At 29.7% G+C, this 25055-nt stretch overlaps 2 protein-coding genes and 1 non-coding gene across 3 annotated transcripts in view; 1 reads left to right on the forward strand and 2 right to left on the reverse strand.

Annotated features, from left to right (window-relative positions):
- Positions 1–12163, reverse strand: part of LOC122717307 (paired mesoderm homeobox protein 2A-like) — a 14855-nt gene extending 2692 nt beyond the window's left edge. Inside the window, exons 1-2 of the mRNA XM_043941255.1 lie at positions 11809–12163; positions 9800–9993 (exon numbers count right to left, since the gene is read on the reverse strand). Of these exons, the coding sequence (XP_043797190.1) occupies positions 9800–9993; positions 11809–12163 (549 nt within the window). The remainder of the gene's footprint in view (positions 1–9799; positions 9994–11808) is intronic.
- A 4292-nt stretch (positions 12164–16455) lies between these two features.
- LOC122717210 lies at positions 16456–20960 on the reverse strand. Its single transcript, XM_043941055.1, has 8 exons — positions 20808–20960; positions 19852–19929; positions 19724–19772; positions 19559–19649; positions 19370–19498; positions 19033–19235; positions 16723–18948; positions 16456–16625 (listed from the first exon to the last, which is right to left on the reverse strand). Exons 1-8 carry the CDS (start codon positions 20958–20960, stop codon positions 16579–16581), a joined length of 2976 nt encoding a protein of 991 aa, XP_043796990.1. The 3' UTR covers positions 16456–16578.
- Positions 20961–21746: 786 nt separating this feature from the next.
- On the forward strand, positions 21747–21819 carry Trnav-cac. The gene has a single exon. It is a non-coding gene; the product is annotated as a tRNA-Val (tRNA).
- The last annotated feature ends 3236 nt before the right edge of the window (positions 21820–25055 follow it).

Consider the following 25055-nt stretch of genomic DNA (forward strand, 5'->3'; position numbering starts at 1 on the left):
ATTATTGGGTTAATATCGGGGAGGATGGAAAAAAGTTTTTCCTAAGATGTTTCGGATGATCGCGGAAGAGAGAGCGAGAGGTTCGCGGACGCGAACGTGGTCCGATAAAATTACGTCATCGACTAAAAAACTACGTAACACACACACAGACTGGCCGGGCGTGTACGTGCCAGCGACAACACTAATAATTCGTATTTGGCCACGGACCAGAAGCCCGAAGAGGCCGTAGCAGCATGTGTGCCGTTGTTTGCCGAACGGACGACGACGCCGGCGTGAATTAGGGAGACTACGTGCCGGCGTTAATGTTAAATAAATACGGTACGCCTAAATAAAATGCAACGAGCCGCACCGACAGATGTCCACCTCGTTTTGGATAAATATTTAAGCCTCGCTTCACGCGCTCCGCTGCCTCCACTGCCTGTCCTTCCTTTCCTCGCCGTTGCCAATCAGCCCACCCTTGTTCTTTTCGAAATTCTTCTCGAGGCTTTCACTTCCTGAAATTATTTCTAATTCCTTTTTTTTTTTTTCTATAATTGAGAAAAATACTTCTCTAACCGCATCATGTTAGTTAACTTTTTTTTTTCATTTTTCTTTTGTTAGGAAAAATTATTTCTATACTTTTCTTTTTATATTAATTCTTTTCAATTATCAAGAGTATGAATTTCGAATTTTTCAAACTTTTCATCAGCCCATATTTTCATATTTTCATATTTTTTTCTTGGCTTTTTATTTCTTGGCAGAAATTATTTCTAATTCCTTTTTTTTTTCTATAATTGAGAAAAGTACTTTTCTAACGTGATGCGAATTTTTAACTTTTCTTTTCATTTTTCTTCTCTTAAGAAAAATTATTTTTATTTTTTTTCTATATTAATTTTTTTCAATTATCAAGAGTATGAATTTCGAATTTTTCAAGCTTTTCATCATATTTTCATATTTTTCTCTTGGTTTTTTATTTCTTGGCAGGAATTATTTCTAATTCTTTCTTTTCTTTTTTTTATAATTAAAAAAAGTACTTCTCTAACGTGATGCGAATTTTTAACTTTTTTTTTCATTTTTCTTTTTTTAAAAAGAATTATTTCTATACTTTTCTTTCTATATTAATTTTTTTCAATTATCAAGAGTATGAATTTCGAATTTTTCTAATTCTTTTTTTTTTTCTATAATTGAAAAAAATACTTTTTCTAACGTGATGCGAATTTTTGACTTTCTTTTTTCATTTTTCTTCTCTTAGGAAGAATTATTTCTATTTTCTTTTTCTATAATTTTTCGAAACTTTTATCAGCTCACATTTTCATATTTTTTCTCTTGGCTTTTATTTCTTGCGAGGAATTATTTCTAATTTTATTTTTTTTTTCTATAATTGAAAAAAGTATTTTTTTTAACGAGTGATATGAATTTTTAATTTTTTGTAGAGGTTTTTGAGAAGTGATGGCTATATTCGTTTTTACAAGTGTGTTTTTTTTTCATTTTCCTTCTCTTAGGAAGAATTATTTGTATTTTCCTTTTCCTATAAATTTTCAATTACAAAAGTATGAATTTTTCGAAACTTTCATCAGTTCACATTTTTATATTTTTCTCTTGGCTTTTATTTCCTGAAAGGAATTAATTCTAATTATTTTTTCATAATTGAAAGAAATATGAATTTTTTTTAAAAGTTTGAAGAATACAAAAGAAACTTTTCCTTATAAGATAAGATTAAAAAATTAAAGATGATTACCAATTATACTCAATAGTAAGTGTTAAAAAAATGCAGATAAAAATCCAAAGGAATTAATTTTCTTAATCAGAAACTTAATACTGATAATTAACATTCTTTGAAATACTTTAAGCGAAAATTTTATTTATCTTCGTCCACTACTTCGAAATAACGTTCCAAATTTGTAATCAAAGAGATAATCAAATGACAAAGTATACTACTATTATATTTATCAAAATGAATTGAATGGAATTTTTGCATTAGACAAATGAGAATTTAAAAAAGAAACAAAATCAAAACTTGGGACGTTCAAAACGATTTTGAAAATGGAAACAGATTTATGCTTTTTTTAAAAATTTCTCCAAATAACATATCGTTTTTAAAGAAAAATACCGACACCATTTTTGGGATTCGTGATTCAGAAAGAAGGAGTTTGATAAAGAGCTGAAACTTATAGACGGATCATTACGGATTCCGTGTCGATAGAAACAATTTTGCGGTGTATTTGCTCGTTCGATTAACCCTCAAGTTTGTGAGTCGTAGAGATTTCCTCTCCTTTTGGATCGGTTAACAAAGGATCTCAGCCCTGGGGGGCTGATCCCTGTTTACTCGTGAAATTCTTAGCCGAAAAACAAAAATATCTGTTCCCGAAATTGAGAATGATTAGGATTCTGATTTTTGAAATTTTCCCATTGCAATTGACTTAAATTTTTAAGTACATATGTAAATTGACAGATAAACATGCTTCAATGTTTTCTAGATATGAATGCATCGAGTGAAAGAAAAATCAGAAAAATTAAACGAATGAAAGTTAAAAAAAAAAAAAAGAATTTATGGATTTAATCAGGAGATATCCAATCGATAGTGAGTTAAAATATTAGGAATTTTGACTCCAATGTTCTCAGCTTTCGGGAGAAACGCTTGGAGTTTAAGGAATCTTTCGAATTTTTGAAAACTTTCGCGAAGAATAAAGTGAAAGTTATGGAAAGGAAAAGAATCAAAAAGTAAACTTTTTCTAAAGTTTTTCGTTTACATGAAAAAAAATTATGCGAGTAGAAAAAAAAAACAAGATTATTAAAAATGTATTTTAAAAATTTAAAGTAATTGAAAATTGAATATCGATCATTTTTGCTCTTTCATCTTTTAACCGGTCAATTTCAACATTGACCATTATTGCCCATCAATTTTTAACATCTCGTCATCCAAATATCATCAAACATGAAAGATGTGATCTCTTCCTCTTTTAGATTTTAAGGATTCGCTCTTAAAGGATGTTAGTAGCTTGTGAAAGATTCACAGCACGTCCAAGATTCTCTCGATGCGTCACATTAAACGAGTTATAAGGATATATCCCGAGCAGCACTGCTATCAATATTATGGTACGAAGTCAGATGAAATTATTGTTATGTCAAAGCACTTTCAAAGTGCTTTGACAATATATCAGAAGGGAGTCTTACAATTTTCATGTTTTTCTGACAAAATTATTCAGTCATAATCAGAATCCTCAATTTTTTGATCTAAAAATAATCCCATTGAGATAATTATTTTTTTTGTTAATTTCCTTCTTACTAACTGCTAAACCATAGTGAAGTAAAATTTTATCCAGAATCTCACAAGATGGCTAAAATTTAAAAATATCTTTCTTTAAACATAATCTTTTATTTCATGATTTTAAATGAAGAATAATTATCTTGTTTATTTATCTTTTCTCAGAAGAACACAAATTTATTTTTATATGAGATTCTAAACAGGTTTTAGAATCAATTCTGTTTTCCATGAAAAATAGATATATATCAAGCTTAAGATCAGAATTACTATATATCATAGTATATTAATTTTAAAATTAAATAATGTTTCACCCATGATAGTCAAGTAATGATCAAAAGTATTGAATCAAAAGAGAGAATAAAATTACACTTGACGGTGATTGCTACACTCTCAATCAGGAATTAACCTTCTTCAATTAACCAAATAAGTTTCGGAACGGAAATGTATGACTCTGCAGACAAAATCTTGATTAAGAGATGCGTTGGACGGGCCGATGCCATTCGGCTTGATGAATAAATCGGTATGGACAGATCTCATTAACTGCGTATCCACTTTCGTGTCTGACCACAACCGTGACACTTCACTGATGGCTGATCCCTGTTGTATTCTACTATTAAAGTGAATAGTGCCTCAGACGTATAGTTATTTTAAATATGATTATTTAACATTGTAAAATCAAGCTGTGCTTCAAGCATTTGGGATCAATCTTAGTTACAGTCATGTGTTAAGTATGCATGTATTAGCATTTCTAGAGAATATAAATTATAAAATAAATTTGAACTCACAAAAAATAATAATGTTATATCTGAATATGGACTCGAGATGTCTAACACATTCAATGTAGCATTAAAAATAGAAAGAGGTTTCCAATGGCAAATTAATTTTTTGATAAGTATTTGGGAGAATTATTTAAAAGATATTTATAAAAATGCAAATCTAAAACAATTATGAATATTAATAATAGACACTTGGACTGATAGCATATATAAAAGAAGAAAAAATTCAAATGGAAAAATTCATGACACAATCATGAATGCATCGTCAATCATAGGATAAGAAATTTCTATGACGTATATGTTCAAAATCATTCGTATGAATGTATTAATTACTATTGATTAAAGTTCTCCTATCACATTGTATCACACACGTTAGATCTATTCTAATATTATGCATACTTTTTTAATTCCAATAAAAGTACAAGATTCCACATTGCTTCTTTCGGCATACAATATCATATCTTCTCCATCTTCTCCAAGTAAAAATTCCAAGTATCGTTTCAACGCCCCTCCAACTCTCGAGTATCACAATTCTTTCGCGATTCTCCAGTTAAACCCATTTTTAATGCCAATTATCCAGCTTAATCTGAGCTATCAGCACGATAACATGCAGGCCAGGGTCGAAGAAGTTCCGGCGAAATACCGGGGGATACAGGGTGGTGCACCGGTGTTCTCGCAACACCCAACGTCGTTCTCCGTAGATGATACCCAGCAGGACAGTTTTTAATCACCGTAAGTGGATCTACATAGAGCTCGCAATTACCAGGGCACACTCCGGCCATGGGCCCCTTGTGTATCAGCCACCCTCGTCGGCCTACGAGAGTCGAGCCAGAGCTCCAATGTTTTCCCCATTTCATCCCTCGATGCCGTGCCAACCATCCTCCCTCCTTGCCTTCCCAACTCAGATCCTTCCGTTGGAAGTGTTATTCGTCGTTGCGTTTTGATCTTTCCTACGATCTTTCATTTATTATCTATATTTCTTCTCTTGTCTGAATATATTTTTCTGCTTCCTTTCCAAACCTCTGCTCTCCTATTTTTATTCTCTCTGCTGCCAAGAAACGTACGTACTCGTTAATGTCTGTTTTTTTTTTTTGGAATCTGAGACAATAGATGAATAATTTGAATATGATGATAATTTAATAATAATTAAAATAATTATTATTATAAGTTATTATTATTATAAGTAAAATCAAAAAAGTAAGCTAAGATAAAGTATCAAGATGTGAATCTTTTTGTCAATTTTAAAGAAAGAAGACAATTATTTCTGTTTAAATTCCATATAAGCATTCCAATTGTGGAATTATTCAAAAATGAACATTCCTTTCTTGATGATTTTAATTTTTAATTGACTCGTTAACACGTTCAATGCAAAATTAAAAATCGAAATTAATTTTTGATAGAATTAAAATAGCAAAAAAAAAATATAATGAAATTTACCAAGGATGTGATAAAAAAGAAAAAAGAATAGAAAATTTTTTTTCATTTTTCTATCAAAGTTAATGATAAATATTTGTTATTTGTTATTATATACATTTACTAATTAATTAATTACTAATATAAGGCCAATAAAAAGAAAAGATTGAAAGATGATACGATTACAATTGCAACACGCAATGTGTGTACATTGAAAAAAAAGATAAAAGAAGGAAGAGATAAATAATTATATAATTATTATTATAAGTTATTATTATTATAAGTAAAATTGTAAATCAAAAAAGTAAGCTAAGATAAAGTATCAAGATGTGAATCTTGTTGTCAATTGTAAAGAAAGAAGACAATCATTTCTGTTTAAATTCCATATAAGCATTCCAATTGTGGAATTATTGCTTTGCTTCTTTTTTTTATTGTGTAATGATGTATTTATTTAATATATAGGATAGAAGAGAAAGTTGTATATACTGCTTTCGAAGAGAATGCCTTTATTTTTCTTTTATATCTAGATTTTAATAGAAGTCTTTGTATTTCTTTTCTATTTTTATTTTTCTTTCTACTTCTTTCGACTTTTCTCAAGTATGTTTTCCTTGCCATTTTTTTGAATATACTGTCTCTTCTCACCGACGAGGACCCTTCATCAGAGACTATTGCCCAATCACCCCCTTAGAACCGACCTTCTGCTTCCTGTGACGGTGCTCGACTGTGTCCCACAGGGAAAAAGAAATTCATGTTGATTTTCCGGGACCTCTCCCAAAGGCTCTCTGTCTCTAAATTACTCAATTTTTCCTATTTCCTCTCTCTCTCTCTCTTTTTTTTATTATGAATTGAAAGAAAGACACTTTCTTCAATGTACATAAAATGTAAATATGTACATAATACTATCATAATAAAAATTTGATCAAAGATTAGAATGTTAGAAATAAATAGAATAAATTTAATCCTAATCATTTTAATATTGTCAAAACATTCATGAATGAGGAATATTACTTTGCTTCACATTTATTCATTATTTTCACTCTTTTTTGAATCTCAATCTATTGATTTATAATATATAATAATTTCTCTAAATAAATTAATTATTTCCTTATATTTTTCCTCTTCCCTTTGCAATAGGTGCGGCATGCCACCACCGAACACTACAAGTAATTGGAAACGTATCCACCACCAGAATTAATCGCGCTTAGCCAGATCGTTCCATTTCTTTCAATTGAATCCAGACCCTTACGACCTCGCAAGAGCAATGATTGTTGGTTCAGCAGACCGACACCAGTTCGTTCACCCAGCTATTCTATCCGCTACATCCCATTGACGACACCATGGGCAGAGAGAGGGTGTGCAGCGTGTCGCGTGGCGACACGTTTCATAGTTCTGACTCACATGTCATTCCGTATGAATTACAACTCCATTAACGTTCTAGGCAACCTGCGAGCATACATAATGCCACCGAATTGAGCAGATCAACTCCTCCGTCCAAGATGTTGATTTATGGGGAATGATGAAGTAGCTTTGTCCTTGGATAAGGGGTGACTGTAATTCGAACTTTTTAATCGGTAGCCTCAAAATCTCGTTGTCGTTTCCACTTCCTTTCTTGATAAAGCTGATGAATTTTATTTTTTTTTTTTTTTTAATATTTTTAACAGTTTCTTTTTTCTCACTCGTTGTTTATTCGTCATACATACATGATTTTTCTCGTTCAAAAATGAACATTCCTTTCTTGATGATTTTAACTTTTAATTGACTCGTTCAATGCAGAACTAGAAATCGAAATTGATTTTTGATAGAATTAAAATAGCAAAAAAAAAAAAAAAAAAATATAATGAAATTTACCAAGGATGTGATAAAAAAGAAAAAAGAATAGAAAATTCTTTTTCACATTTTTCTATCAAAGTTTATGATAAATATTATTCGTTATTATATACATTTACTAATTAATTAATTACTAATATAAGGCCAATAAAAAGAAAAGATTGAAAGATGATACGATTACAATTGCAACACGCAATGTGTGTACATTGAAAAAGAAGATAAAAGAAGGGAGAGATAAATAAGAACCTAATAAATGAATAAGTGGACAAAGTTCGAGGCATCTCAGGGGTGAGGCTAAGAGCACGAATTAGGGAAGATTCGACCTGACTACCCTCCGTCACGGAGAACCTCTTTAGAAATGGCGGTCGGCCCGTGACGCCGCAAACTACTAGAAAATTGATAGTAACTTCGTACTTAATTATCATGTGTGCATAATACATTCATGCTTATGACTTTCAACTGAATTAACCGGGATATTTATTTACGTATTTACCGCAATTATTCACGATTCTTTCTGCAACTCTTTTTAAATAAAATCTTGAAAAGTGATTAAGTTGAAAATTTTGTTAATAAAATTGGAAAAAAATCTTAAGTAAGTCTTTTTATTCGTTCGAAGAATTATCATCGTGTAGAAGTTGTATTTATATTACGCGAAACATAATTCGAGATTTTACATAGGCATAAAATTTTGTAAAAATCGAAGAAAATTATTTATTATCTGTTTATTTCCGATATATTATTTTTCATCCTTTCCATCGATCGGATTACATTTTCCCCATAGTAATGCGATTTCGCAGCGCTCAATTCAAAATGTTACAGGGGCATCAATGATTAGTATCACGCGCAATAAAGTTGGTGGCTAAATTGAATTTACTCGGTCGGCAATAAGTGTCGAAAGTGAAACGCCGCGTTTCGTAATTAGGGAAATACGAAATTTTACGATATTAAACTTGTATTCGTATGAGCTTCGTAACTTTCGTAATTTTCCATATCAAAACGTGAGATTTGTTCAAAAAAAAAAACATTTCAAAATTATTTATCGATAAACAAAAAAAAAATAATAAAATTAATCTAAATACATAACCTAAATAAAATACACACATATAATAAAATTAATCTGATGTTTTTACTGAATATCCGTGTAAAATATTTTACAACAATTTTTTGTCGTTACCTTCGTGTAAATCCTCGGTTGTTGAGAAATATTAAACAAAATAAAAAGATCATCTCCAACTGAATTGTTCCAAAATTTAATTTACGTTACTTAATAAAACGTGGCAAGAGAGATCCATTCATTCACATTGTCGACTCGCCGAGTATAATCGCCGTCACTTGGCCGATGGATGTAATGAATTTAATCCGAAAGTTCGATGCACTTGCAGCATAAAGTAGCAGGCGACTGCTACTATTTTTCGCCGACGTAGTGCAAGTATGATTATTATTATTATTATTATTATTATATACAGAAGCGGAAGACCTCGCTTCCGGATAGAATCTTCGAACTATCGCGGCTCGTTTATTTTTGGTTCTAAATCAAACATTAATATGCATCGATGATACAGGAAGCGGTAAGGAAGGGATTCACTCATCTTGAATCTATCCATCTAATCATTGGGAAAGGATTTCCAATTGGATTGAAAATTTACTGATTGACAATAGGTTAGATTAATGAATAATCCGGGAAATAGAATTCTCTAGGAATAGACAGATAGGATGAATCATTTCTGGAATGGAAATTCACTTGGAAGGAAATTTTAATGCGGAAAATGTTCAAGGTTACGAATTATTGGTCGAATATTGAAATAAGAGGAATATAATGAAAGAAAGAAGAATCGTATCACTTTGATGAAAGTTAATGAGGGTTAATAATTGGATAAGGAATATTTCAAGAATATATATATATATTTTATAATAGAATAAAATGTAAGTATAAAAGAAGATGATCGAAATCTATCATCGAGGAGGCAAAATAAATGGGAAGAGAGAGAATAAGAATTGAGGAATGGACGTGCGACGCGTCAGAAGTTGAAAGAGAATTGGTTATCTATAAAAGCTCGTGAGGGTGAGCCGACGAAAATGTAAAACACGTTGATTGGATCATAAATTTTGCGCGTTCGATTTACGCGTCATAGTAAGACAACTCCCCTTTGAATCTCCGGCATGCAAGAAGTTTAAGTTAATCCGTCACGTGCATTAGACGGTATAATCCATCAACTTACACGGTGTATAACCGTGAAAACGAAAACTGGGGGCTTGTGTAATGCAATTACACGGCGCACTTCGTGTCCCGCCATCGCCATTGTATCTTCGTTTCCGGTCCTCCATTTTAGGCGAAGCCCAAAACAAGGATTTAAACAGAGAGAAAACAACGAAAGGAAAGATTATTCTATTTCTTATAATTCTTCCTTGATTGGAATCTTTATGCAATCTTTGTGTGAAATTTATGAAGGAAACTTGTTAGAGTTTTTGGAATTTTGTATTTTCTTGTTGTGTAGAGATGTTAAATTATAATTAAAGATTATGCAATCGAATCACTTACCTGAACTCTAGCTTCCGTTAGATCAATCTTCATAGCGATTTCTTCTCTAGTGTAGATATCTGGATAATGAGTCTCCTGGAAGGCACGCTCCAATTCTTTAAGCTGAGCCGATGTAAAGGTTGTTCGTATCCGACGTTGTTTCCTCTTCTCCGCCAAACCATCGTGCCCTGAATAGGCTTTGTATCCTAATCCACCTGAAAATTATAAAGAGAAGAAGTTGAAATTTAGATATCAATTAAAAACTTGTTGTATTGTTGAATTGTATTAAAATGATAAATTGAAATTAAATTACAGGAATAAAATGTTAATTATTAACAAGAATTAAACAATAATTGATTTTCATGCACAATTTAAATCTTTAGAGATCAATAAGATCTAAAAAAAAAAAAAATAATAAAAATCAAATACTATAAAAGTTTCATCTAATAACGATTACCTCCTGAATCAATTATGCAAATATTCTCTTAATCAATAAAGTCAAAGTGTAAACTTCAAGAATGAACAACACAGTTTCTAAAGTTAGCCACATGCTGTCAAGATTGATAAAACATGAAGAAAATCAGTGTGGTCGAATTACTAGGGCTAGAGAATGGAACGTTTCTGAAGGTTTGATGCTTGCAAGGAGGAAGCAGCTTATAGATTATAGAATATAGGTGAGAATGGCTGCGATAGCGAGCAAGGTAACCATAGCAATGAGTGAGTGAAGGGAGAGAGGACGAGAGGAAGAGGTAGTGAAGCCAGGGGTGAAGTGAGACAGTGGGATGAGACAGAGCGGAGTTAGGTGCAAGAGGAACGAGCCAGTAAATGGGGGAGTGACGAGGAAAGGGTGAGAAAGAGAGGCAAGAATGCGAAAAAGGAAAGAGAAGGAAAGAGAGTACGAGACACATCCATTGATTTTCAGTGCCATCTTGTCGTCGTTTCCAGAGGAAATATCACGGTGGCAGGTTCGAGCATGGAGACGAACCATCGCATGGCAACTATCCCCTGAGAAAAGAAGGACCACCCTCTTTTTTCTGCGGAATAAGCTTCCCTTCTTCGCTCCGCCCGCGCATGCTGTCTTCTTATGCCTCTAATTGATTGCCCTTCAGTAAATTCTTATCGTTTTAACGATACAGGTACAGTGTTTGATTTTTCGTTCAATGTCGAGGAATTCGTAGTTCAACGATTTGATTAGATTTGATTAGATTTGATTGTTTCAAATGGAACTCGTTTTGGAATTATATTTTCTGATATTTTTTTTTTTTTTTCTTTTCGGAATTTGTAAATGCGGAATTAGATGTCTCCGTGACTGAGTCTTAATTAATATTTGATAGCTACTTTTAATAAATGAGAAAATCAGATTGTGATAACGTTGAATAGTTATGCATAAAGAAAGCGATGAAAGTTTTAAATGTTTGAATAAGACACTGCGTTAATTTTTTATCCTTTTAATAAGGAGTTCATATAATGATTTATGAAGGATAATAAAATCCAAATTGATATTTATCGTTGTAACAAACTGTTCACTTTTCTCGTTTCTTTTATAGGCAATAAAATAAAAATTATACGATCCTCGGAGCTAAATATCCGTGTCTTTTACAAGATACGTTTCTTACTTTTGAACAACGAACGATAAACATGTAAATAATTTAATTTGCTAATGAATATCATAAATAGACACGTGATGTCATCATAAACAATATTTACTACACGCAGTAAACAAAGAATTATTACAGATTGTTGTAAGAATATGAAAGAAAGAAACCAACGTAACGACTAAACGTGATAAAATTTTTCTTCTAACAATTGATTCGCAAAATGAATATCCCCACTTAATATTTGCACTTAAGGAATGGCGTAAAAATATGCGAATCGTCCCTCAATTCCATCGTTAGGTTAAATAAAAAATCCCGAACAATAGGCAATGACATCTAAAATAAAAACAAAGTGAAAAATTAAGTTTCATAAAATATTCCATCACCGTCCATCGCTCCATTCCGCGCGAGCAATCGAATTAAGTTTGCACTCACTCTGCAAATTAATGGCCGAGGGAAAGATCGAAGCGGCGTGCCGGTGGACCTCTTGAGATCTGGCGGCCATTACCGAGCAGGGGGTTGTATGGGCCCCGTGGTGCGCGTGGGCATGAGAGTGGGTGGTGTGATGGGCCCCCAGCGGCGTGGTGCTTCCTGTACTCGTGGCTCCCGCGTTACCCGGATAACCAGCAGCTCTCGCAGCTGTATACCGATAGGCGGCCTGGCTCATTTGCGAGCATGAGCTCAAGTCCCCGTATCCACATTGCATCTCACTGGCGGCTAGAGCACAGCTGGAAGCCTCGAAACCGGCGGCCGCGGCAGCAGCCGCCTGATTCAAGTACGAATAATCCATGATTCACTCGGAGAGATTCACCGCGAGTAGATAGATGAACGGAAAACAGAGGCGTGTTCGTCACAGGCGGATCAACAAGGGCACTTTCAAATCGAGGTCACTAAATGGTTCACCCGGACAGTTCATCGAAACTTCTTATTTCATTTCCATTTCTTGATTCTTCACTCGAGCAGAGATTGAAGAAACCGAATCTTTCCAGGTTATAACGTGGAGTAGTCCCGTTGAGCGGTGGTGAAAACGGAACTAGAATAGATTCTCTTCATTCACTGGAACATGTTGATTCTGAATATATATATATATATACATATATATATATATGTATATATATATTTATATAAATTTGTTTGTAACGAGGTGAAAATCACGTGGATAAAAGGAAGCTAAGGGCCCCGGCCGGGCCTTAGCCGCGGCTTTTCCTTCCGGCCCCAGCAACGACGCGTTTCTTCCCACGAAATCTCGGATAATCGTAGGGCAGGGTGTAATAAGCAGCAGTGGCAGCGTCACGTAATTCTCCTTTGGTCGTAGATAAGAGCTAAGGGACGCGGGCGGTAGCTGGTTGCTCGATAGCGGCTTATGACGCGTAATCGGATCAGCGATATCAAATTATTGCGATTATAGCCGCGGATAGAAAGAAGTTTTTCGGCCCGCTTAAGAGAGCCCGAGACGACCGACTGGTGGGTCTCCTCAAAATCAAATGATAAGCTTAATTCAATAACCGGCGGAGAGGGTGCATGCCGGAGGTGTGGTCCACAGTTGGTTACGGTGAAACGGGTTTGGTCACTGTCTTCCGTTCTCTAAGCGCTGATTCGTCGATCCCTGGTGCCACCCCCGGACTGGATGAGAGAACAGTCACCGCCCCTCGAAGCTTCTGTGTTCATCCCCGTCCGTGTGCCACCCCCATTTCGTCGGGCGACCTCTCCCTAACAGCCATCAGCTCGAATGAACGCTATCATTCGATGATGCCGACCCTCTCCCCTGGTCTCGATTTTACGATCGATTCCGGAGCAGGACGTTTCCGCTGGACACCAGAGCAACGCTTCTCCAACCATCTTTCGTATGTTTACGCCTAACTCCTTTTGCGGCTCTTTTCGGTACGATGAGTGCTGCTTAGCCTTTTGGATGATATTGCTAATGCTGGGCTAATCCTTAGATCTTTGGATGAGGCGAGGATGATGGAATGCTTCACGTGAAAATGAGTTAAATTTGAGATACTATGATCTTTTTTTGATTCAAGCTGTGTAGATTGTTGTGAGTTCCAATGAAGAATGAAGATTCGTGGAAACAAATTTCTTATTTTCTTGTGGGCTGATAAAATATAGAAAGAGAATGAAAAAAATTAGATTAATTTATTTGAAAATTGTAAAAATTATCAAGACAAATTTATTAACTTATTAATATGAACAAATATAAAAGATAAAATTGAAATAAAATAATCTTTTCATTTTAAAAATATATAAATTATAAAATGTATTTGATGCAGAAAAATAATATTTTTTTTTTTAACAAGAATTCTTAAAAATGATAAATATAAAAATTTTTATAAATGGAATTTATATATTTTAATCATTTTAAAATAAGTAATTTCGTTTGTGCTTTATATATCACATTATAAAATCTCATCAACTGATTAATCTATAGTAACAAATATTATAATTTAATTTAAATATTTATAACAATTCTTCTGTGGAATTAATATATATTCTTACATCTTTTTATCTATTGCACAAGATAGTCAAACATCAAATGGATATATAGGATACATAAATAAAGGGACTCGAAAGCATGAAATATGATTTATCTGCAGATACAGAAATTACACGACTAAACATGACACGAGACCGACCTTAGATAGGTGCTAGGAACCTGTGCGACACTTGTTTCGCACTTGTTCTCACGAAAGGGCCACGATGAGCAGTCCTGGTACTCGACCCTCTTCCCCGAGTCTCATCCCGGGGGAATTCTCTTCCAGGGTACATACATGAACATAGTATGCCGCGCAACACCAAATCGCCCATAGTATGTATACTAAGAATACATAGGAACGAATTCATCCATTGGCGTAGAGTTCTCTGTCAACTTTATCATGTTGCAATAGTAGTAGAAACTGGAACATATGTATTTGTAATATCATAATTAAAATTATGAAAATTATTTTGCAAAAAATTTGTATAAAAATATTTAAAAAAATTACGATATCGAAATATATAGTAATATAAAATTGCTAAAATTGTTAAAATATAAAAATGTAATTTCATTTCACCGCTACATTATTAAAATTTTTATAATTTCAATTATTGTAATTATTAAATAAATTAAATAAATTAAATAAATTAAAAATTATAATAATTAAATTTTTAAAATTAAAAACAACTAAAAAAACAAATATAGATAATAATATTTAAATATTTATGTTATTATTATGTATATATTTATATTCATTTGAGTAATATTTAATTATTAAGATATAATTATTTAAAAATTATGCAGATAAATAAGTAATTGATTGATTTACTGGAAAAAAACATTTGTCATGAAAAAATTATCATTGACAATAAGAATTTAATATCTACGTCAATGGGAATACAGTAAACATGAATGCGCGTGTAAACACTCGCACACTCGTATAAACGGCGTTTCGTCTTTTATATCAATAGAGAGAGAGAACGTCAACCCCCCTTAGCGGTCTGATACATATGTCCTTGATTTGTCGGGAGAATAATATTCTCCTGGAAAGTTGATTAAATATTGATTACTGATCTCAGATGCCCTTCACCCCCGCTGCGCTTGCATCCCGTAGAATCGAAGACCCATAGGAATATAATTTAATATTTCCAAAAAAAATCGACTATCTTTTGTGATTTATACCAATTTTATCACTTTCACGAAAAAAATCATTTCATATTTGTTAGTCTCGAAAATATGTTTTGCAAAAAAACAATATAATACCTTCATATTCATTCAATTTGTACTGAAACATAAATGTTACGAAGCGAACTTGTATTTTCGGTATAATGAAGCATAAAATATATTAACATGATAATTTATGTTAGCTTATTGTAAAATGTTACTGCGACCTGATTAAAATGGGTTGCAATTATTCCTTTGCCACTTTTATACGACGTCATTACGAGCTAATTCTGTTTATCGCGTATATTACATATCCAGTTATTTTCTCTATTGTGATGCGTTCATTTTGTCTTTTGAATAGATTGGTTATGTTACGATATTTACAATCGCATACGAATATGTATTAAATAGAACATTTAATGGAATTTATCAAATATTTATTCAATGGAACAACACTTGTCAGTTTTTTATTTTAATAATCACAATAATAACGATGTTGCATTAAACATGATACATTTTTATAATTGATATGGTAAATGTACATCTGTCACTACATTTGCACTTTTTCAATAAATTGCCAACAGGTGGCATATCGAATTATAAAACTAGAAATTACTAAAATAATTATATTTTTTATTTTGATATTATTATTAATTAATGATATTATTATTATTGACAATTTATAAATTCTTAATTTAATTTATTAATATACTATGAATAATTTAATTTAATTTAATTTTTAATTTAATTTTTTTGTGCGACTATAAATTTTAAATGTAGATAGTAGCTCCATCATATTCGTTGAAATTTTTTAATTGGCGGGAACACACATACGAAAAACTGCAAAAAGAAGGAACAAACAAGGATTAAAAAAATAGTGAAAAATAGTTTTTTTGTGATTTATTTGTATTAATTTATTGTGAAAATTAATTTATTGTGATGGTGATTACTTTTAGAATATTGGGCTGATAGCATAACTAAATATGTTTGGTAAGTTTTAACATTTTGTATTATAATATTCCGCCAAATAATATTCCAATATTATAGAACGTAGAATATTAATTTTTAGAAAAATTAAACATAGAGAGATAATTCAACATTCAATTTTAATATTAAAAATTATACAAGGCAAACGTTCGTATCAAATACTTGAGTAATTTGTAATCATAATGGAAAATTGACATTAAATTCAATTTATACGTAACATATGAAAATTACAAAATTTTCTTTTTTATATTTTCGAATAATTACAATTCTATCAAAACAAAATATGTTTTAAATAAACTTCCAAAGATAATTATATTGCTTATTTATATAAATTGCGTTCTTATAAATATACAAACCTAAAAAAGCGCATTTAATTACTTACAATAATTATTTGAAAAAATATTAATTATTAATAACATTTCTTTTATTATTATCTCGCATACAAAATTCATAAATGTTAGCAAACATTAAAGTGAAACGTAATAAATAATAATTTTACGTATTTCACTGTAATGATATATGTAATAATGAAAAAATATCTGACATATATTTAGATGAATGTAGTAAAATTAAATTAAATTTTACTTTTGATAGAATACTGCTTGACTCTTTACACAAGCATTGTGTTCTGAAATAAAAAGTGGACAAGATTTGTAATTATAATTAATTATTAAAAACTAAAAATTTTTTGTTAAAAAATTGATATTATTAGTTATGTATATTACCATAGTTTGGTCGATAATGAAGTTCTTCCCAATTTACTACATTTCGTCTTGATTTTATAGCCTTGTCAGTATGATGTAAAGTAGTTACGATTGGCTCACAATCAGTTTTTCTTATTTCTACCACGTTTTGTTTTGTTGGAACATGAATTTCACATACATTTGAAGAATCGTTGATAGATTGCATTTCCGGTCGATACAGGATTATCTTTTTAGGATGCGAACATTGTTCTTCAAAAGCAACATTTGAATGCAAATTTTGTTGTTCGACATATACAACTTTATTTTGCTCACAAGTTGGCACGAAAATAATTTTTTGAGTTGGTTCTTGAAGACATGATATTACGCGATAATTAGTATTTGAATTAGTCACTTCTACATTATCGACAGAAGTAACATGCTTGTAGATAGGAACTTTTTGTGTTTTTGAATCATTTTCAAATGCCAAATATTTAATTGGTTGTTGTTCCAATTCTATTGCATTTTGTATATATTGATTATCAATAAATTTTATTTGTGATTCTTGTTCTTCCACAGGCAATATCTTTAAATTATGCACACCTTTGAGAATACTAACATCAGTTATATCTTCCTGACATAATCGCCCATTATGCAATGTTCTAGGTTTCTCAATTTGAGATACATTATCATGGGAACATTTTTGCAAATTGTTTGAATCTTTACATTGATCTACCATTACATAGTAAACATGTTGATTATTATCACATTTTTGATTATTTTCATATTTAGGTTGTTGCTGGATTTTTTTTAATAATACTTTTTCATAAACCATTGGTTTTTGATGTATTTGGTGTATTTGTGGTGCATGTGCTTCCTTAAATTCTTGGCAACCATAATTGGAATTTTCAGAATTCTGCGAGCAATGAAATGTTTTGTAACAATTGGATACTTTTTGGCAATCTTGCACAGTACAAGTATTTTTTATTGATTTTTCATGTTGCAAAGGAACATTCTTTCGTATAATACAGACATTTGAACTATCTGCCGTTTCACGAGCAATTAAATTATTCACGTATAAACATTGTCCTATATTTCGCGAGTCTTTCTTTGTAAACATCACCGTTTTCTGTACCGGAGGATTTTTCTTATTCACGAAAATATCATTTACATGAAGATTCTGTGATTGTTGTTTAGATTCCGTTGGTTGTGAACAAGATTTTTTCATAAAATATATTTCATTGTCACATACCTTCGGTGAATCCATTACATTCGGATTCTTCATTTTTGCAGCATCGAATAAAGTATTTGATGTACTTGATCTTTGCAGCTTTTTTGAATCTTCATTCAATTCTGTCATTAAAGATTGTGAAGGAAATGGAATTTCTTGCTTTGATGCAACATCGAAAAGTATTTCTCGAGGTGCTTTTTTAATATTAGTCATTGACTCCTGGAATAAATTTAATCGATTGTTATTATTTGTGATGGTGTTGTTGCATCTTCGTAATATAGCGGGTTTGTTCTTTAAATTCTTCATTTTAACTTGTTTCAGTATCTTTAAATTTTGTTTTCCTTGATGTCTTTTTAATTCATTCTTCAAAATATGCACAGTTTGCATATTCTGATTTTTCCCTTTCATCAAATTATTTTCATTAATAAAATTATTTTCAAATCCTATTTCAGATGGCGCAAATAAAACAGGCTTATTTTTCTCCTTTATTCTTTTAATTTTATTTGTTTCAGTATATTTTAAAGTGTTATTATTTCTACATATAGAAGCTGTAGAATGATTTACTTCTAAAGAAGTAGGATTGCTTGCATCTGTTGAGACTTCATTAATTAAATTATTCCTTTCTTCATTCATTTCTGGTTCACGTAAATTTTTCATTCCTATATTTGTATTAGTTAACGAGGATATATCAAATAATAATTTGGTCGGAACATTTTCGTTCCTTTCGTTATTCAAACTAAAATTCGTTTCTGGTATTAAAAGCGAATCTTGGCTTTCTTGTAAACAATCGATCTCCTGGTTTCTTTTATAATTAATATGGCGCTTTGTATTCTCCATAGTCTTGGATATAAAATCTGTATTGTGGGTATATGAAGGAGGGCAACGTACAGTATCCCAAGAAAGAAAATTTTCGTTAGAAGTACTTGGTGTATCACATTGAATTAAAATGTTACCACGCTTGATCATATCCCGTAAAAATTGACTACGAAATGATTCTGCATAAATATTTCTTAATTTTTTTTTTACTTTTATTAACGGATCTAAAAAAATTTTAAAAAATAAATAGAAAAATAAAAATTAATCAAAATAAATTATAAAAATTAAAAATCTGAAAAATCAAATACCTGTTCCGAGATGATCCGGAAAATTTGGTTCTTCAAAATTTTCAAGAAAGATATCTATACATAATTCTTCATATTTTCGTAAAGCAGAGTCTCCTAAATTTTTTGAATCAACTGGTTTCTTCTTTTCTAATTGTTTTTGAAGAAACTCGGTGTTAGAAATGTTGAAATCTTTTATATAATCATCTTTATCGTATCTTTTCTTTCTATATAAAATATATATTGTAATTATCATTGAATTATCGTACAAATCAATTTTTGTTAATTTCTTTTTATAATTACGATTTTGATTATTGTTTGTATTTTGTATATTAAAATGGAATATAAGTTTTCAATTTACCCATCTATATTTCCCAAAACAGGACTTGTATCTTGTTTATTAATAGGAGTTGGTTGAAGAATATTTTTAATAGCAGAATCAAATAATAAGTTTTTTGAAATCTCGCTAGTGTTATTTTCAATAATATCTCTGTGAATTAAAAAAATATTCTATAGAATACTACAAATTTTGTATACTTTTTTTACTTACTCTGATTTTGAATCATAGCCATCTAAAAGTTTGAGCACATTTCCTTCCAAACGAGCATTATTTAAATTATCCAAAGGTAATTTTGTTTGAGCTATAAATAATAATAAAATTGTTAAATAAATTGCTTTTACCATTAAAAAAAAAATTGCATTTTATAACACTCACGTCTTCGTATTTCTTTTCCAGTTGCACCATTTCTGTATATACCAGATAACTAAAATAAAAAATTATAATTTGATATTATTATATTAATTTCTCTTTGTTTTCATTCTATACTGATTTATAATATTTACAGCTTTCGGAAGAATTCTATTCGATATTCTTTTTGAACTTCGTGTGCCTAACTTTCCATCGATCTTCGTTTTTTTATCCTGAAATAAATGTTTTTCAAATAATGAATAAAATGGAGGAAATGAAAATAAATTAATTTTTTATGTATACATATTCTTCTCTAATGTCCGCGAAATGATGCAAAAGTTTAATGAAATTACTCTGCCAAAATTTGTATTCCACCCAGTTCTGCTGAAAAATGGAGCATAGATTATCATGATTTAAGGAATTCTATTTTCAAGAATATTTACTTTATAATACGTAGAATTCTACTAAAAATAAATTCTCTTAAATAAAATTTAATATTTTTCCAATTCGAAAAAATATATAATAAAATTTTTTTAAATTATGTATATATATATGTGTATATATTTTTTTTATTATACAAATTTGAATTATGAAAGTATGCTTAAATGTATAAGATTAAAAAATTCTACATTTACATTTCTTCGTTATATTCCATCATTAGAAATAGAAAAGAGAGCACTACTTTGTACTCTGTTTTGTTTCTTTTTTCATTTTGTTTAATTTATCGATACATCTCAAAAGATGCGCACCTAGCTTTAGCGCAAAACCTATTTTCTCATTCCATTGTATGACATTAAGTGGTTGTAGATATGTTTATTTTCATATATATTAATTATTCTTTCTCGAAATTTTAAAATATCTTTCGAAATTTTTATTTATTATTTATTTATTATCAAAATTAGTGTAGAAATATTGAAATAATTAATAAATCAATGTGACACATCTCGACAAACTTTGACATAACCAAAACTCCAAATACATTTCCATATTAAATATAATATTATATTAGAAATAACAACAAATTAAATATTTAATAAAGAATACAGTCAATTTGTTAATATACATGATTAAAATTTAATAATAGTGAGCATAGACTTGTGTATGTCAGTACCTTCTTTGATTTGAATATTTTCTGATGCAGATCTGTCAAGTCCCTTTTACGTTTCTTTTTCTTTGTTCGGTTTTTCTGCTTTTCTCGAACAGTTTTTCTTTGTTCATCGCCAGATGTATCACTGGTTACGACATCACATATTACTTTCCCCATTTTACAATAAGAAAGAAGACTAATTGTCTTGTACGAACGAGATCGACAAGCGTCTGAATGTTTGTTTACATTTCGTACCTCGCTTCTTACGGTGGCTCAAGTATCACGTGCAATGACGATGTTCGACGTGCTTTGTCTCGTTCTACATACGATAATTGACCGATATATAATGTTATCGACCTAGAAACGCTGATCATTTATGATTCTTTTTTGTGTCATATTAAGAAAAGCTAATGAGTAATAGTTATTGAAGCAAGACTATTTTATGGTTGGGAATGTCATAAATAAAATTAAAATCAGTATTTAAATATACAGAATCTTTCTGTGTAATATATGACTTAGTTTTATTGAATTCTGATAAAGATATTTATCAAAGGGTGTCCCATAAACAAATAATCATACGTATATCAAGTAACATGTTCAAGTACCTGTAAATTTTATATTATAAATTTTAAAGAGAAAGAGACACATTTATACAATATTTATCTATCCATAAAATAAATATATAATCCGATTTCGTGTTTAGATTATTTTAATTATAGATCTCGCGAATTTAAAAATATTTATATTTTATATAAAACGAAATCTATAAAAATTTAATTTTTTATAGGTTAAAATTAATTAAATCATCGATTTTTCTTACCTCGTTGTATATTAACAATTTTAATTCGATTTGATTTTCAGAATTAATAGAAATAAAAAAGTTACATTTTTTTCAATATTTTAAATTTTCTTCAAAGATATTATTGTCCTCTATTAGTAATTTTAAAAAATCCCTGTAACAACGTTTCCGTAGTGTAGTGGTTATCACGTGTGCTTCACACGCACAAGGTCCCCGGTTCGATCCCGGGCGGAAACAGTCAATTAACTTTTTATTTTATAATTTTTTGTCATTTATTTTCATTTTCCTTATTATTTCTTAAATATTATTTTTAATTTTAATTATAAAAAAAATAAATATTTTACGAGTTATATATTTTATTTGTACGAATTAAAAATTTAATAAATAAAATTTTGATAATTATAAAAAATTACATTACCGATAAAGGATAATATTTCCATATTATCCATGAAGATAATTAACTAATTTAAATTGAAGATTAAAATATTCATAAAATCAAAGAATTATATTATAATATAAGAATTTTATTGTAATAAGAAATCGTTTTATGTATATATATATATATTATTTTTATTTATTATAAAAAATTAATTATTATAATAATTTTACGTAATTACCATATGTTGATAAATTCATTTATATCTACAGTGTAAATTATATAAAGTTTCAACTTTCATGCACTAGATGGCACAGTTATATTCTTTATAACCGCATTAGTTAGAAAGTTTGTTAAATTGTACATATTCTATTTGATTTCTTTAATTTATATCATAATGCCTGGTATAGTCACGATTATTTTAAATGAAAATAATATTAGAATATAAGGTTAGGTTAATAAATAATAAATCAATAGTTTAACGAACAATATAAACGAACATCAATATAACTGCAATATTAAGTTATAATATAATAATAAATATTATTATTATATAAATAATAAATAATTTTATTTACTTTATATCACTAAATTAATTTGAAATATTATTTTTTATGTTGTATATAGAATATTGATATATACTTATGAATTCTTATGTTCTTAAATATATTCATATAAAGAATTTTATTCTTGAATTTTTTTCTTTAATCAATCGTCAATTAAAAAATTTTTTTTCAATTAATCAATAAGCCTTTCAACAGAAATTATTATTTCCATCGGTCATTTCTAGTTCGTGCTGCGCAACTGTTTATCATGGTCCATCGTATATTTTAAGTCTCACTTTATCGCCTGGCCGCGTAATTACGGTAGAAGTTTACGAGGCCTGCAAGTCAGTCTTGAATCGAAACTCAAATTATACCGCGAAATAACCAACTTTGATGAGGTCGTAACATTTAACCTTTCCTACTCAAAACTTCTTTTTCAAGTACAATGTACATATGTGTATAATCTATTTTTCTATTTTCTACTTTTGTTTTTTGCAAGTATTTTATTATCTATAAAAATTGTAAATAAATTTTAATAATAATTCACTTATTTTTCTGTTACAGAATCCCGTATTTTTGGCAAAATCAACGATTTAAAATGATGAAAAAATCTTCGTAATTCTTTCATTTATCAGTGAGTCAATATACTCGTATTTTAATACTTTAGAATTTTCATTATATTTGAACAATTTATTACAAATGTTTCACTATTTAAATATTCTATTATTCAAACATTTTTTACTATTAAAATATTTTTATTGCTTCGCTATTTTTATTATGAAATTGATATATTTGTCGACTCTTTATATGTTTGTTAAAACTTTATGACATCATAAGAGAAACGCATGATAACAGCTGTTAAAACAAAAAAGGTGATATTTTACAAAGTAAAAAATGGTATGATTGTTACAAAACAGATCGTAAAAATATATAGAAGTATTATATCTTTATTTTGCATATATATATATATACATATAATATATATACACTTATATATATACATATAAAATTTCTGATTAATTTTTTAAAAATTTAAAGATTCATATTCGAAGTAATATTTAATAAAAACACATTTTTTTTTTTTAAGAAATTCATTTAATAACAACAGAGTAATTAGAAAGCATAATAAAATCAATACGATTTCTACAAATAATCAGGAAAGTATGAAACAATGGTTCATGAAAATTAGCACAAAAAAATATGTATATATATATATATATATATATATACTGTAACAATCTTCCCACAACAAAATTCCGCAAAGAATCACACGATATATCAACCGTGTTGTTGATTAGCACATAACGCGAGCCAGTTGATGGTTATCGCTGTGAAGTTGACTAATTGCAAGGTCGATTTTCAACGCGAGAATTTCGACGTGATGGCGTATTGTTGCCCGAGGAAATTTGTTAGAACCGGTATATCTATATATCTAATTAGAGGCAGAGAAAGAGGTAACTATGTTCTATGAAACGTAAAAGAGTCCTCTGTAGTTGGGTAAGAGGCTTTGAAAGAGATTCTCGAGGAAGGACACGGTTTCACCCTAATGAATGAGAACGTCTTATTGCTGAAACTGTACTATATTAATTGAAACGGAAAACTTGTATTTTGAGGTTAACTCTTGAAGTGCTTTCTATTTGACGATGATGTGAAGGATTAAGATGCCAGATTTCTTTTTAGAAATATGAATTTTCCCAATTTTAAATTATCTTTTTAAATAATATGAATACATATAAGTAAATGAAGAGAAAAAATATAAATTAAGAATAACAAAGTGTTTAATATTCCAAAGGGAAAAAGATAAACTTTGAATATGAATATTCCATTGTTGATTTAAGAATGCATTGTTTTCCATGGTTATTTTTATAGAAAATACGTAAATGCATTTCTTTATTGACCTTTGTACACTTTTTCCAAGAAAATTTATTACATCTTGTTTTGTTCGCTTATGTACCAAATTACTAGTAATTATATTTTTATGTAAAATTGATATTTGTATTTATCGTTAAAAAATATGCACAGAAAATAGAAAATATTTGAAAAATAACATTTTCATTTGAATAGATTGAAAATTTGTTGAAAGTAAATTTTCATTTGTAACTTTAACTACTGAAAAACTATTAAAATATACAATGTGCTCTTTGACATCTTTGTTACACGATTGAACGCAAAATATGAATTTCATTTTAATCAAAAATAATATCTCAGTCGTATATTCGTGATATTATTCATTTTTATCGAAATAAATGAGCAAAAAAATATAATATGTTTTAAGAAATAAAATTTCATTAATTTGATATTTGAATTAGATCTATCAGATCTTAGAAGAATTTTTTAAGAATTATTTTTTTAATCAATTATTTTTTTTTATGAATTATCTATGATAAATTATTTCGCGAACAAAATACAATGTATTAAAAAACAACACTGTTATTGTGTATATAATATCGAACGCGAAAGGATTAAACACATTTTAAACTTACATTCTTGAATAAAGATAGAAAAGGATATGATAAGCGAAGGAAGAAAAAGAGAAGCAGTGCGAGAGAGAG

The sequence above is a fragment of the Apis laboriosa genome, unplaced genomic scaffold (genome assembly GCF_014066325.1).
Source record: "Apis laboriosa isolate Shangri-la unplaced genomic scaffold, ASM1406632v1 scaffold4_cov146, whole genome shotgun sequence".
NCBI lineage: Eukaryota > Metazoa > Arthropoda > Insecta > Hymenoptera > Apidae > Apis > Apis laboriosa.

Bases quoted from the DNA above. Each gene is read 5' to 3' on its own strand.
- LOC122717210 (XM_043941055.1), bottom strand. From the start codon at position 20,960: ATGGGGAAAGTAATATGTGATGTCGTAACCAGTGATACATCTGGCGAT. The intron at 19,499-19,558 runs GTAAGTAAAAAA...TTTAATTCACAG, and splicing joins GGCTATGATTCAAAATCAGA to AGATATTATTGAAAATAACA. The intron at 16,626-16,722 runs GTAATATACATA...TTTTTATTTCAG, and splicing joins TCATTATCGACCAAACTATG to AACACAATGCTTGTGTAAAG.